We start from the raw sequence: 16,143 nt of genomic DNA on the forward strand, positions 1-16,143 counted from the left end.
TCTCTCTTATTTTTATGTGAAAATGAATTGTAACATTCAAATATCTTTTATTTACATTAAAAAAGCATTTTCTAGATATTACAAGCATTTTTATCACCGTTTACCTTCCTCCTTCTCTTTTATTTGTCAGGACTTCTTCTCTTTAATCAAGGACTCATTTCCTATATTGTTGATTTGTTGAGTACAAATGCGTGCATTAATCAGTATTTTTATAATACACCTTACCCCAATTAGACATATCATTTATAGTTACAGAGCAACAATCTTAATAATCGACTTCTACCAATAAAAAAGTTGAATTATATAGAGTTAACTCCAAATGGCAATCGTTTATAATTTCTAACATGAATTTAAAAATAGTAAATTGTCAGTGACAAGTGACAACAGTCCGCTGAGCTTGTAGCCAATTGATTGAGATGCATTTTGAAATAATTTTAGAAATTTATGTATATTTTTAAATAAAATCATCTTTAAAAGATGCAATTATTGACAAAACTGAGTAACGGATGATTTTTGTTGGATTCTATGAAAAATCAAAGGGATATAATACTACTCAATTACTCATGTCTCATGCGGCTTAAGAACCCGTTAATGATCAGATATGGGAAATTACAATACACTTTTGTTTCTTGAATCACATTCATGGCTTCTTCAAAAATCAACTGACTTGATTATTATATCAGCATTTTTCTTGGACTTCATTATGAGTTCTGCATTGAGCCTGTCGTTGTTCTCTATCTGCATCACAAAATTCAGTTGTATTGTATGTAAGTCTGTAACTTGTTACCAACAAAATACATCAAATAGATATATTAAACACTCGATTTGAATGGCCAAATAACATAATCATCATAAGTTATAAGATGTAGAATTTACCCGCTGTTTAGCAATGTCTGGAGGCTTACCTACGTATGGGGGCCCCAGGAAAAAGAAAAGAAAAAGAATTACATGTAAATTTAAAATGCCTTCCCAACTGGGAAAAACTTGGTACTAATCTATATATTATGAAAAAGTGCAATGTCCATACCAGTTGAAATATGCCTCTTTAAAACTCTCTGCATTGCTTTGTCAATGTCAATATCAATAAACCTTCAAAAGAACAGCAAGAACAAATTAGACAAACGGGTAGCCCTGATAATACGCTGACATAGCAAATACTGGTTTCAGATTTGGTTAGCAACTTTCATGATAGATCATAAGATAAATATGAAATTTTTTTTACAGATTATGGAACTGGGGAGCAAGTGTTCCACGAGTAATAGGTTGTGATTTCTCCCTGTGAAAGTTACACCCTGTTTCTGGAAGGGGCCAAATGACATGTACAACTATTAACGTACCTAATATGAAGAGAATGAGGGAAAAGAAAAAGTAAACTGAATAGAGTATCATAGTTTCTATGTAAATCATTATCTACTTAAACTTCAAAACCAAAAACCAATAGAAAACAATGATGAGATACAGCAACAGCTAAAGATCAGCTGGAATATGTGACTCAGTAATGTGGAAAAGAGTGATGCTAATGTTTAACCGCTTTTACAATTAATCAAATGTACAGGAGACTCTGCAGGGGAAGAAGAGAGGGGTATTAGGCAGGAAACTAATTAGAATGGGAATAGAAGGGTGAAGAGCCCCTTTATACCAAGGCTATTTTTCTTAAATTTTCAATATATTCATACGTGTATATACTATACACTAATACACTCTACATGCTTCTGAGGTTGAATTCCCCACTGGAATAACACCTCCACATTAGTACACACCAGTTTCATTTTTATATCCTGTGGCTGATCCATGGTTCCTATTGATGTAAAATCATCTTCAGAACAATTATTTTCACAGAAAAATTTCAACAAAGTTAAGGTCCCAACTGAATTTGCACAACAGCATTAACATACGACACTGGAAAGTTCAAGGTCAACAGAAGTGTACAAGAAGAAAAATATGCCTTAGCAGATCAAATAAAATAAAATACTTGCCATTTCTCGTCAAACAAACATGATATCTCCTTCCAAATCCCATCTTCCAAGAGCAAATAGTTACCTTCTACAATAACAACTTTGTGCCTAGATAAGTGAAGAAAACGAAAGAATCATTTCATGCAGTACATTTTATTTGAGATTAACTAAAATAAGTAGACAGTTTAACAAATAGTAACAACTTGAAAATCGGTTACCATGATTTGAAAAGTAAAGTTCATTAAAAATAAGCAAAGAGTTTAGGAAGATATCAAAATAGAACACCTTAGTGGCATCATTTACAAATTTCACAGTTATGTAATAAACAACAGAAGTGATGACTACCAGAGGCTTAAACAGTCCTTATTAAACATGTATAACATTACCATAAAGTTCTATTAGAGTTATTACATGTATTCAACAGAAAATTCATGAACATTTAGGTTTATCAATGTGATCAACTGGACTTACGATTACCTGATTTTGAAACAATGGAGTTCTGGATTTAAATATTGGGTCATTTTTCTAAGGGTGAATATAATTCATTAAACTTTATTCTCTGACCTCATCCATGATGGTCATTTCTCTTCTTTTACGTGTAAGCTTTAAATTATTCATCATTTAGCCTTGTCTAAAATCATTTCTCATGTCAAAACTATATAAAATGCTTATCATTGAGACCCATCTTGATGTAAGTTACTCACTGAACATTCACAAAGATATCATCTTCCAATGGGTCCCCAACCCCATGGTCAAACGATGGAACATAGACGGATCCCTGAAAAAATTGATTCCCAACAAATTTGGCTCATTAAATAACCTGTATAGTTGGATATAATCTACAAAAGATAACACATACAAAGATAAACCTTACATGAATTTTAAGATTCTTGAGACACGTAAGTAGTCGTGATGGATTGAATGTCCATGGAGCTGAAAAACCAATTGAAAGATCAGTGTTTTCTCTACAAACACAATGTCTGACATTTGTGCTATAAAAGAGATTCCTTACCTCCTCTTCTGGCATGTGCTTCCTCTGGATTCTATTATCAAAAACACCATTCAGAATTATAATTGCCCTTGCTATTAAACAAAACCAAAGAAGCTCATTCACTATACTCCAATACTTCAAAAAGAAATTCTGTTTGTTGGTATGTTTTATGTAATCTAATCTCCCTTTGGTTGAAATGTAAGATCGACTTTGGTTCTACCTCCAAAAAATCAACAAATAAAAATGTCATGTTCATTTCCAATCTTTGTAGACGACCTATTAGATATTGCAATATGCAAATCAGCACTTTCGACTTTCAAACACACATTTGACTCTCTTCAAGCTTATAATTTCAAGAACAGTATTATGGATGATGTGAAGAGATGAAATGAACTATGAATGAAAATTCATATTGACAACAACCAATGGTAAGCACAAGAAAGATGCTAACCTCCATTACATCTAGTTCAGAACGATAAAGATGGAAACCATCCATGGGAACTACAATAGCAACATCAGGAGGTTGAACCTGGGAGTCCATAGAAGAAGCTCTCTCTGGCCAAAGCTTGTTTACCCGGCTGACTACTTCATGTGCAAGAGTGCTTTTTCCAGCACCTGGTGGACCAGCCAGGCCAACAATGTGCCTGTACAGTAACATAAAAATAACAAATACGTGAATATAAATGGAGCCACAAACAAAAGGATGATAGGATCAAATATATTCTGATGTAGGAGACATACTTAATACGTTTAACTGAAGAAGATAATTAAGATGTTCTTGTAATTGATTATTGATAATTTAATGCAAAATGGCAAGTAGAGTATCAGCAAAACAGAAGCTGTGAACAATGAGGCCTTCCTAACAGAAGAAAAACTTTGCCATAACTCAAATTTTAAGCAATAAAATATAGCTAGGATTTTTATATGCCTAGAATAATTCTGTAACATAGAGTGAAAAGGACCAACAGTATAAACCTTTCAACCGTAAAAGGATTTGGCACACAGTACTAACATGCAGAGATGGATGTACATGAGTCTGTACAATTGTGGTAACATTCAGAACCAACTCCACTAGTTTCCAGAATTCCACAAACAAGAACTTACTTAAAATTAGGGCTTGATGACACCGATGCTGAAGGCAGAAGGCGTGCAGCCAATTCATCATATAACTCTTCAACTCCACTGCAAGGGAATAGAAGTAACTAAATTAATTTTCAATTCATCGCTATTTCTCCCTCAGAAAAAAAACACATTTCAGACAATTTGCAGTCCTCAAATGACACCCATTCATACTGTTATATGATATTACCTTTTCTCTACTACATGAACCTGCCCCTTCTCAGCAGATAAAACCTGCGAGAGCACAAGTTGACACCAAAGACAGTATCAATTGAGTGTGGAATCTCAAACAGCCAAATGAATAATTATTTGAATGACATGAGTTGCATAAAATAAAAATAAAAATCAATTCTCAGTCTTCGCGCTGTGTGAGAAGTTTTCAACTGAGTTTTTTCCCCATTATCATGATTATTATTTGTTTTCAATTTTCGACTTTATAATCGAAAAGATGAAAATGAGAACCTTGAAGAGAGCAATCTTGCTACTGCCATAGCCAGTTGGAGCAAAAGACAGCGGCGAAAACTTGTTATCCCGCGCGACGGGTAGCAAAAACCGGTTCCGATGGCGAGCTCCGACTGTTCTTAGCAACAATGGTTCTGTGGCAATGATAAAGCAAAAGTGAACCAATTGCACTAAAACGATCACAAAAACAGAGGTATTCTTGTTTACTTATACATTTCTAAATGCATGCAAGATGCGACTGATAAAAACAATCAATTGAGAAATCAGAGATTGAAAATCGAAGCACACCAGCACGAGAAGATCTCTGAAATGTTGAACAGAAGGTTGCTTCCATGTTACTCTCACCTTCAACAATGGAGAGTTGAAGACATTACTCACTTCGGTTTTTAAACTCACGAACAATTCTAAAGGCTAGATATATTTTAATTTAGACATAGAAAATCAAGTCGTTGTAGTATAGTGGTGAGTATTCCCGCCTGTCACGCGGGTGACCCGGGTTCGATCCCCGGCAACGGCGATGATTGTTTTTTATCTTCTGCCGAACTTATGGTAAAGATGTTATTGGCACTGAGTTTGGTTACTCATTTCAGCAAGGCATATATCACAACTTACAAGGCAAAGAGTACATACAGAAGTACATGGCTTGGAGTGGTTATATTTAGAATTCAATTAGAGAATAGAGAGTTAATTTTTTAACCGATATCAATTAATATTTTTTAATTTTAAAATCTGAATTTTTCAAAAATAAAGCTTAAAATAAATAATTTTAGAACAAAGAAAAAAATTAATTAATATTGATTACTTAAATATTCGTTCCAATAATGTTAGAAAATTAAGAAATTTTAGCTAACGTTACAACCAATAAATATATGGCTGACCGAAAAAATTCAATAAAACAAAAAAAAAGTCAAAAATAAAAAGTATATTTTTATAGAATTAGTGTTTATTTGGATATCATTAAATTGATAAAAAAAATATCTTTTTTAATTAAAAAATATTTTTTTATTTTTTAGTGTATTTGATAAATTTCTAATAATAAAAATAAAAATACTAAAAAAATAAAAAATATTTTTTTTGAGAAGTTACTATTTATATTTTTTTATTTTTTTCTTTTAAAAAAATAATATTTTTCGCATAATAAAGGAAAAAAAGTATTTTTATCTTATTTTGCCCAAACATATGTACTTGTTTGGATGTCATTATTTCGTTAAAAAAAGATCTTTTTCAATAAAAAAATCTTTTTTATTTTTTAACGTGTTTAGCAAATTTTTAGTAGTAAAAGTAAAAGTACTAGAAAAATTAAAAAAAATATCTTTTTTGAGAAGTTGTAATTTACATCTTTTTTTAAAAGATATTTTTTCTTAAAAAAATATGTTTTTCATGTAATAAATAAACAAAAAAGTATTTTATATTGTTATACCCAAATATAATTAATAGATAAAAAAATCTTTTTACATGAGATATCTAAACATAAAATCACTTTTACTTCTATAAAAGATCTTTTTAAAAAAATTATTGAAAAAATATCCTTTTAAAAAAAAATCCAAACAAGCCCTTAGTCTTTTATCAACTTTTTTTTTCTTTTTCCCGATATTATAATTTCATTCATCCATAACCTCCTGCTATCGTCGCAGTATGCCATCTTAATTCTAACTCTAAATTTTAAATAAATTTAAATCTTAAATTCTAAACTATAATTTTTAAATTCTAAATCTTAAATCGTAAATTTTGTTACTCTAAATTAATTTTACCTTGTCTCACTTTTAAATATTATAAAAAATTTGTCTCCCTTTTAAATGTTACTAGTTAGGACATTCAGTTTAATTTTGTGCAGTTTGACCGCCAAAACATACATATACTAAACACAAATTATAGCTACCAATTTGAAAGTAAGAGTTGCAATGATAGAAAGTAATGATATAGAAATTCAAAAAAAATAGTATATGTGTTTGCTTCTACAATTATATGATAGAAGAAAAAGTTGGCATGGTATAGAATAAACGGATACGATTAAGTGCGTAAAATGTGTTCTACATGTCTAGCTAGTTATAGAGACCAATAAAATAATTTCATTGTTTAAGTTTTTATGAATCTAGAAAATTCAATTATATACACTTTTTTTCTTGTCCTAATTAATTATAGTAAAGCATTTTTTTCTATATTTAAAATAGTAAAATTCAACCTAATAATAAATTAATAAATAAAGCAAAACAATTATTTGTTAATATATGACTCTGAATTATTAATTAATTAAGTTTTGTAATTAATAAATCTAAAAGGTTATCCTAATCCATAGAATATAAGTGATAAGCTGGCCACCAAAAAAATCGTATTGGAAGAATATGCTGGCATTGCAATAAATTAGTTATTATATTCAATTTAATTAACACGTGTTTTGATATTGGAGGCAAGTCCCTGAAGAATGTTCATGAAATATTTTGCTCTAAATATACGTGTTCTGATATATATTGGAAGTAAGTCCTTAATGAAATAAAATGTTTTGCCTTGAATGTACGTGTTCTGTGTTCTGATACTGGAGGCAAGTCCTTAAAGAAAGTTTAAGAAATGTTTTGCCGACTTCAACTACTATTTCTCTAGTGATCATGTACACAATGCAGGTGCTGAGTTCAACTAACAAAAAGCAAAATAGTGGTACTTCGCTTTTCAAAAACCTAACCGCCATGATTTGTGCGGGCATTCTGATACTTGAAACAAGTCCTTGAAAAAGGTTCATGAAATATTTTGCCCTGAATGCACGCGTTCTGATACTCGAGTTTTATAAGAGTGATATTTATACGTTTTTATAATATATTTTTTCAATATATTAAAATAGAGTTAAATGTAGCCTCTAGATTTATTCTTAACTTTCTAAATTTCTAGCATGATGCCACGTCAGCTTAAGTGGTTCTATATTTATTGTTAGTCTCTTTTACTCCACTTTCTTCATAAGTGGCTCTAATAAATTTAAATATTATTCTTCAAATACAATAAAAACCAAACATTACAAGGAATAAAATTCAATGTAATAAAATGACATAATATTACATTAGTCATTAGTCATTTATGGCTGAAAAAAAAATATTCGATAATTATAATTAGAATTATTTTCGGTAGTATATGTTAAAATAATTTATTTAGTGATAATTGACATAAATAAGTTGTAAGATTTATAAAGAAAGTTTAAATCGTTAGAATCTACTCTTTAATTTTTTTTTTTCATTAGCAACACATCATACAGTTGTAATAATAAAAAAATAATTATGTAATCAAATATTACAACAGTAACTATAATGGTCACTTTAATAGTCACAAATAACAAAAAAACAATATAACTCCGCGCATCGCGTGAGTCAAAATCTAGTTACATATTGATTCACATTATGATAGTAGTTGTTTAACCTTTTTTAAATGCATGGTTGAGTTCTTGTGTTATACATGGGTTGAAACTTGAAACTACATTTTACTCTGTAACGTGATAGTTGAAAAATTTTTTTAATTATAACTTTGGATACACACACATGACAATTCTACTAACACATGTTCATACTAAATACCAGCTCAAACATTTAATATTGATTAAGTACCAAATTGACAATGATTTAGTTTCAAGAATTTTATTCTATTTGCTCTAATCCAATCCCTCACACTAATGCATGTTTCATAGAAAATCTTTCTTCAAATACCATTTTTCTTGTCTTTATTGCCTGTAATATCAGACAACCAAATATTTCACAGCTTTAGATACAACTCTGTGAATATAATTAGATTTGTTTGCTTAACATCATTTCTTAAAATCAGAAAATATTACTTAATGAAAGAAATTAAGTGGTGTGTTGGACTATATCATTACAAAGAAACAAAAAAAAAACATATAACATGAAGTAACAACTAAAAAAATTTTTTATCAACAACTAATGAAATCAAACATAAGTTTTTGAATGATCTGGTCTTAATATCAGTGACCTCTATTGTTTTATTCCTTTCTGTTATGATACCATTCATCCTAAAAGTTTAAGCTAATAGAAGAAGGCAATATGAATTGTTATATTTCTTACATTTCTCTCAAGTAATAAGAGCCTTTTTTGGATTTGCTTGATTTTTGCATAGGCTTTGTTTTCTCCTTTTATTTGTTTGTCTTATGCTATTTTTCACTTTTGAAATTTACCAAAGATCGAATTCTAGACGTTTTGGACATAGAACTCTGGTATCATGTTATTAAACCACTCAACCAAACATTCTAAATAATAGAAAAGAAGCCAATCAATTAAACGGACCCTAAGAACTAGGAGAATGAGGACAAACCTATTTTTTTCAATTTGTATTTTTTGTAATGAGAGAAAGCAAAATTGTTTGGTAAAAGGTACCACTCAGTATTCCAATCCACAAGCCTTTTCCTCTCAACTGTACCAAAAAATCTAATATAGCAGCAAGTGAAATTCTCAAAACATAATAAGCTTCAGTTCATATGTTACTAACTTCTGCCAACCACATCCTCTAACAATACCTATATATTAACATGACCAAGTGTTACACTTCATAGAAAGACATGAATTGTGCATTGAATAATAATGCCAAGAGAAAAAAGAAAATTGCCAACTTGAAAAAATACCACGTAAGGTGTCTAATATAATAGAGACACATATCAAGGGAGCTATATCTGTGACATAATCCAACACGTCATGCTCATAGCTAAAAACATACTTAAAATATTTTGGCACCCAAAAAATGATTGATCTCACCAGAAGAGCCTGTAAGCCTGCAAAAATCATGGAAACTACAACCGCCACTTGTGTTTCTCCTGGACTTCCAGTTCCCAATGCATTTGAAACTCTAGTGCTAAAAGAATTATCCAGAAAGAACAACAAAGTTCAATGACAAAAAGAAAAAAAATGTGTAACTGATGAAACAATATGTACATGATCATAAAAGTAAAAACTTGCTGCTGAGCCAGTTGCTTCTGAAATTGTGTAGATTTCCTCCAGTGATCATGTACACAATGCAGGTGTCGACTTCAACCAACAAAATGCAAAATGGTGGTACTCCACTTTCCATAACCTGACCGCCATGGTTGGTGCGAGTGTTCTGATATTAGATGCAAGCCCTTGAAGAAGGTTTATGAAATATTTTGTTCTGAATGCACGTGTTTTGACACTAGAGGCAAGTCCTTAAAAAAGGTTCATGAAACATTTTGCTCTAAATTCATGTGTTTTAATACTGGTGGCAAGTCCGTGAAGAAATGAAATGTTTACGCTGAATGGACGTGTTCTAATACTTGAGGCAAGTCCTTGAAGAAGGTTTATGAAATATTTTTGCCGATTCCAACAACTATTGCCTCCATTGATCATGTACACAATGCAAGTGCCGACTTCAACCAGCAAAATGCGAAATGGTGGTACTCCACATTTTACAACTTAACCGCCATGGTTGGTGCGAGTGTTTTCATACTGGAGACAAGTCCTTGAAGAAGGTTCATAAAATGTTTTTTCCTGAATGCACGTGTTCTGATACTGGAAGCAAATCCTTGAAGAAATGAAATGTTTTATCCTGAATGGACGTATTCTGATAGTAAGGTAAGTCCTTGAAAAAGGTTCATAAAATGTTTAGGCGACTTCAATGACTATTGCCTCAGTGATTATGTACACAATGCAGGTGCTGACTTCAACCAGCAAAATGTGAAATTATGGTACTCCACTTTCCACAACCTAATCGTCATGGATGGTGCGGGTATTCTGATACTGGAGGCAAGTCATCGAAAAAAGGTTCATGAAATAACCGTTGAAGGCATTGTTGCTTAGATTTCCAGCACCACATTGTCCCCTGCATATGCATATGCCACGTCTCCTAATGCAGAGAAGAAATTGAGCATACCATCACTAGTGCTTTTCATCTTTACGCTATAAAACATGCTGATCTGATCCCTTTCTTGATGGAGGTAGCCCAAGCAATGAACGAGTATGTTAGAGACATCACAACTGCACTAATTGAGATGGCAGAAATTGAGTTGAAGTTAGGGAGCTGTGCAAGTACCAAGTTGAGGAAAGCAAAGACCATGATCCAATAAGTGGTCCTAATTGGCTGCATTCAGGGCAAAAGGTTTCATGAACCTTCTTCAATGACTTGCCTCCAATCACGTTATAGATAATATAGGTTCCAACTTCAACCAGCAGTTGTTGGAGAACAACAATCCACAGACCAAACTTGTTTCCAAATTCTTCTTGCCTTAAGTCATCATACCTATCAAGTCTCTTCCCTCCCTGTACAATCTCATACATCTCAACTATTTGTCATAGTGTGTATAGCATGATAACCCATGACAGGATCATCACTGTGATTCTAGGACCCTGCATTCATGCATCTTCAATCAATTTCGTATTCATATATACTACAATAAACATCGTGTTAAAAACCTACATACCATCCTCTCTAGTGATCATGTACATAATGCAGGTGTCGACTTCAACCAGCAAAATGCGAAATGGTGGTACTCTACTTTTCACAATCTGATCGTCATGGTTGATGCAGGTGTTCTGATACTAAAGGCAAGTCCTTGAAAAAGGTTCGTGAAATGTTTTGTCCTGAATACATGTGTTCTGATACTAGAAGCAAGTTCTTGAAGAAATGAAATTTTTTACGCCAAATGGATGTGTTCTAATACTGGAGGCAAGCCCTTTAAGAAGGTTCATAAAATATTTTGCCAATTTCAATGACTATTACCTCTAGTGATCATGTACACAATGCAGGTGCCGACTTCAACCAACAAAATGGTGGTACTTCGCTTTCCACAACCTGACCGCCATGGTTGGTGCGGGTGTTCTGATACTGGAGGCAAGTTCGTGAAATATTTTGCCCTGACTGTACCTGTTCTGATACTCGAGTTTTATAAGAGTGATATGTAGTTATATAGGAGTGATATTTATATGTTTTTATAATATATTTTTTTAATATATTAAAATAGAGATAAATGTAACATCTAGATTCAATCTTAGCTTTCCAAGTTTCTAGCATGATACCACATCAGCATAAGTGGCTCTATATTCATTGTTAGTCTTTTACTCCTCTTTCTTCATAAGTGGCTCTAATAAATTTTAATGTTATTCTTCAAATACAATAAAAATCAAATGTTACAAGGAATAAAATTCAATGTAATAAAATGACATAATATTACATTAGTCATTAGTCATTTATTGCTAAAAAAAATATTTGTTAATTATAATTAGAATTATTTTCGGTAGTATATATTAAAATAATTTATTTAGTGATAAATGACATAAATAAATTGTAAGATTTATAAAGAAAGTTTAAATCGTTAGAATCTACTCTTTAATTTATTCATTAGCAACACATCATACAGTTGTAATAATAAAAAAAATTAATTATATAATCAGATATTCGAACGGTAATAATAACAGTCAGTTTAACCGTCACCAATAACAAAAAAATAATATAACCCCACGCATCGAGCTAGTCAAAATCTAGTTATATGTTGATTCTCATTATAATAGTAATTATTTAACCTTTTTAAACGCATGTTTAAGTTCTTGTGTTATATATGCTGTATATTAGGGTTGAAACTTGAAACTACATTTTACTCTGTAACGTGATAGTTGAAAAATTTTCTTAATTATAACTTTGGATACACACACATGACAATTCTACTAACACATGTTTATACTAAATATTAGCTCAAACATTTAATATTAGTTAAGTGCCAAATGGACAATGATTTATCTTCAAGAATTTTATTCTATGTGCTCAAATCCAATCCCTCAGACTAATGCATGTTTCACATAAAATATTTCTTCAAATACCCTTTTCCTTGCCTTTATTCCCTGCAATATCAGACAACCAAAGATTTTATAGTTTCAGATGTAACTTTGTAAATATAATCAGATTTGTTTGCTTGACATCATTTCTTGAAACCAGAAAATATTACTTAATGTTTTACGCTGAATGGAAGTGTTCTAATACTTGAGGCAAGTCCTTGAATAAGGTTCATGAGATGTTTTGCCGACTTCAACAACTATTGTCTCCAGTGATCATATACACAATGCAGTTGTCGACTTCAACAAACAAAATACGAAATGGTGGTACTCTCCTTTTCACAACATGACTGCCATAGTTGTACAAGTATTTTCATACTGGAGACAAGTCCTTGAAGAAGGTTCAAGAAATATTTTGCCTTGAATACACGTGTTCTGATACTGGCTCCTTGAAGAAATGAAATGTTTTACGCTAAATGGACATGTTCTGATACTAGAGGTAAGTCCTTGAAGAAGGTTCATAAAATGTTTGACCGACTTCAACGACTATTGCCTCCAGTGATATGTGCACAATGCAAGTGCTGACTTCAATTAATAAGCAAAATGTGAAATTGTGGTACTCCACTTTTCACAACCTGATCGCCATGGTTGGTGTGGGTATTCTGATACTGAAGGCAAGTCCTTGAAGAAAGGTTCATGAAATAGCCGTTGAAGGCATTGTTGCTTGGATTTCCGACACCACGTTGTTCCCTGCATATGCATATGCCACGTCTCCCAATGCAGAGAAGAAATTGAACATACCATCATTAGTCCTTTTCATCTTTACGCAATAAGACACGTCTGGTCTAATCCCTTTCTTGATGGAAGCCCCAAGCGATGAACGAGTATGTCAGAGACATCACAACTGCACTAATTGAGATGGCAGAAATTGAGTTGAAGTTAGGGAGCTATGCAAGCACCAAGTTGAGGGAAGCAAAGACCATGATCCAATAAGTAGTCCTAATTGGCTGCATTCAGGGCATAAGGTTTCATGAACCTTCTTCAATTACTTGCCTCCAATCACCATATAGATAATGTAGATTCCAACTTCAACCAGCAGTTGTTGGGGAACCACAATCCACAGACCAAGCTTTTTTCTAAATGCTTCTTGCCTTAAGTCGTGATACCTATCAAGTCTCTTCCCTCCCGGTACCACCTCATGCATCTCAACTATTTACCAGAGTGTGTACAACGTGATAACCCATGACATGATCATCACCTGATTCTAGGACCACTACATTCATGCATCTTCAATCAATTTCGTATTCATATATACTACAATAAACATCGTGTTAAACACCTACATACCATCCTCTCTAGTGATCATGTACACAATGCAAGTGTCGACTTCAACCAGCAAAATGCGAAATGGTGGTACTCTACTGTTCACAACTTGATTGCCATGGTTGATGCTGGTGTTCTGATACTAGAGACAAATCCTTGAAAAAAGTTCATGAAATATTTTGCCCTGAATACATGTGTTCTAATACTAGAATCAAGTTCTTGAAGAAATGAAATTTTTTACGCCAAATGGATGTGTTCTAATACTGGAGGCAAGTCCTTTAAGAAGGTTCATAAAATGTTTTGCCGATTTCAACGATTATTGCCTCCAGTGATCATGTACACAATGCAGGTGCCGACTTCAACCAGCAAAATGGTGGTACTTTGCTTCCCACAACCTGACCGCCATGGTTGGTGCGGGTGTTCTGATACTAGAGGCAAGTCTGTGAAGAAAGTTCATGAAATATTTTGCCCTGACTATACCCGTTCTGATACTCGAGTTTTATAAGAGTGATATTTATATGTTTTTATAATATATTTTTTTAATATATTAAAATAGAGATAAATGTAACCTCTAGATTCAATCTTAGCTTTCCAAGTTTCTAGCATGATGCCACATCAGCATAAGTGGCTCTATATTCATTGTTAGTCTTTTACTTCTCTTTCTTCATAAATGGCTCTAATAAATTTTAATATTAATCTTCAAATACAATAAAAACCAAATGTTACAAGAAATAAAATTCAATGTAATAAAATGACATAATATTACATTAGTCATTAGTCATTTATTGCTAAAAAAATATTCGTTAATTATAACTAGAATTATTTTCAGTAGTATATATTAAAATAATTTATTTAGTGATAAATGACATAAATAAGTTGTAATATTTATAAAAAAAGTTTAAATCGTTAGAATCTACTCTTTAATTTATTCATTAGCAACACATCATACAGTTGTAATAATAAAAAAAATTAATTATATAATAAGATATTCGAACGGAAATAATAACAGTCGGTTTAACCATCACCAATAACAAAAAAATAATATAACTCCACGCATCGAGCTAGTCAAAATCTAGTTATATGTTGATTCTCATTATAATAGTAATTATTTAACCTTTTTAAACGCATGTTTAAGTTCTTGTGTTATATATGTTGTATATTAGGGTTGAAACTTGAAACTACATTTTACTCTATAACGTGATAGTTGAAAATTTTTCTTAATTATAACTTTGGATAAACACAAATGACAATTCTACTAACACATGTTCATACTAAATATCAGCTCAAACATTTAATATTAGTTAAGTGCCAAACGGACAATGATTTAGCTTCAAGAATTTTACTCTATGTGCTCCAATCCAATTCCTCAGACTAATGCATGTTCCACATAAAATATTTCTTCAAATACCATTTTCCTTGCCTTTATTGCCTGCATTATCAGACAACCAAAGATTTTATAGTTTTAGATGTAACTTTGTAAATATAATCAGATTTGTTTGCTTGACATCATTTCTTGAAACTAGAAAACATTACTTAATGTTTTACGCTGAATGGACTTGTTCTAATACTTGAGGCAAGTCCTTGAATAAGGTTCATGAGATGTTTTGCCGACTTCAACAACTATTGTCTCCAATGATCATATACACAATGCAGTTGTCGACTTCAACCAACAAAATACGAAATGGTGGTACTCTCCTTTTCACAACCTGACTGCCATGGTTGTACAAGTGTATTCATACTGGAAACAAGTCCTTGAAGAAGGTTCAAGAAATATTTTGCCTTGAATACACGTTTTCTGATACTGGCTCCTTGAAGAAATGAAATGTTTTACGCTAAATGCACGTGTTCTGATATTAGAGGTAAGTTCTTGAAGAAGGTTCATAAAATGTTTGGCCGACTTCAACGACTATTGCCTCCAGTGACCATGTGCACAATGCAAGTGCTGACTTCAACTAATAAGCAAAATGTGAAATTGTGGTACTCCACTTTCCACAACCTGATCGCCATGGTTGGTGCGGGTATTCTGATACTGAAGGCAAGTCCTTGAAGAAAGGTTCATAAAATAGCCGTTGAAGGCATTGTTGCTTGGATTTCCGACACCACGTTGTTCCCTACATATGCATATGCCACGTCTCCCAATGCAGAGAAGAAATTGAACATACCATCATTAGTCCTTTTCATCTTTATGCTATAATACACGTTTGGACTAATCCCTTTCTTGATGGAAGCCCCAAGCGATAAACGAGTATGTCAGAGACATCACAACTGCACTAATTGAGATGGCAGAAATTGAGTTGAAGTTAGGGAGCTATGCAAGCACCAAGTTGAGGGAAGCAAAGACCATGATCCAATAAGTAGTCCTAATTGGCTGCATTCAAGGCAAAAGGTTTCATGAACCTTCTTCAATTACTTGCCTCCAATCACCATATAGATAATGTAGGTTCCAACTTCAACTAGCAGTTGTTGGGGAACCACAATCCACAAACCAAGCTTTTTTCTAAATGCTTCTTGCCTTAAGTCGTGATACCTATCA

The 16,143-nt window shown here is 32.4% G+C and overlaps 1 protein-coding gene and 1 non-coding gene across 3 annotated transcripts; one reads left to right on the forward strand and one right to left on the reverse strand.

Annotated features, from left to right (window-relative positions):
• Nucleotides 1–436: 436 nt before the first annotated feature.
• LOC107493150 (putative uridine kinase C227.14) lies at nt 437–4,927 on the reverse strand. Of its 2 annotated transcripts, XM_016114238.3 has the most exons (12): nt 4,816–4,927; nt 4,528–4,661; nt 4,256–4,299; nt 4,051–4,128; nt 3,398–3,590; nt 2,968–2,998; nt 2,830–2,888; nt 2,660–2,733; nt 1,977–2,063; nt 1,028–1,089; nt 877–905; nt 444–738 (listed from the first exon to the last, which is right to left on the reverse strand). In XM_016114238.3, the coding sequence occupies exons 1-12, from the start codon at nt 4,859–4,861 to the stop codon at nt 652–654; spliced, it is 924 nt and encodes a 307-aa protein (XP_015969724.1). In that variant the 5' UTR covers nt 4,862–4,927; the 3' UTR covers nt 444–651. The 2 variants fall into 2 exon arrangements, with proteins under 2 accessions (XP_052118784.1, XP_015969724.1); XM_052262824.1 differs by lacking the exon at nt 877–905 and having other exon boundaries at nt 437–738.
• Nucleotides 4,928–4,972: 45 nt separating this feature from the next.
• On the forward strand, nt 4,973–5,044 carry TRNAD-GUC (transfer RNA aspartic acid (anticodon GUC)). The gene has a single exon. It is a non-coding gene; the product is annotated as a tRNA-Asp (tRNA).
• Nucleotides 5,045–16,143: the final 11,099 nt, after the last annotated feature.

The sequence above is a fragment of the Arachis duranensis genome, chromosome 6 (genome assembly GCF_000817695.3).
Source record: "Arachis duranensis cultivar V14167 chromosome 6, aradu.V14167.gnm2.J7QH, whole genome shotgun sequence".
NCBI classification, from domain to species: Eukaryota; Viridiplantae; Streptophyta; class Magnoliopsida; order Fabales; family Fabaceae; genus Arachis; species Arachis duranensis.

What these genes read in the sequence shown, in the direction of transcription:
- LOC107493150 (XM_016114238.3), bottom strand. Translation starts at nt 4,861, where the DNA reads ATGGAAGCAACCTTCTGTTCAACATTTCAGAGATCTTCTCGTGCTG. An exon ending in GCAAGATTGCTCTCTTCAAG is followed by an intron (nt 4,300 to 4,527) that starts GTTCTCATTTTC and finishes GTGCTCTCGCAG; the next exon opens with GTTTTATCTGCTGAGAAGGG. An exon ending in AGCACATGCCAGAAGAGGAG is followed by an intron (nt 2,889 to 2,967) that starts GTAAGGAATCTC and finishes TTGGTTTTTCAG; the next exon opens with CTCCATGGACATTCAATCCA.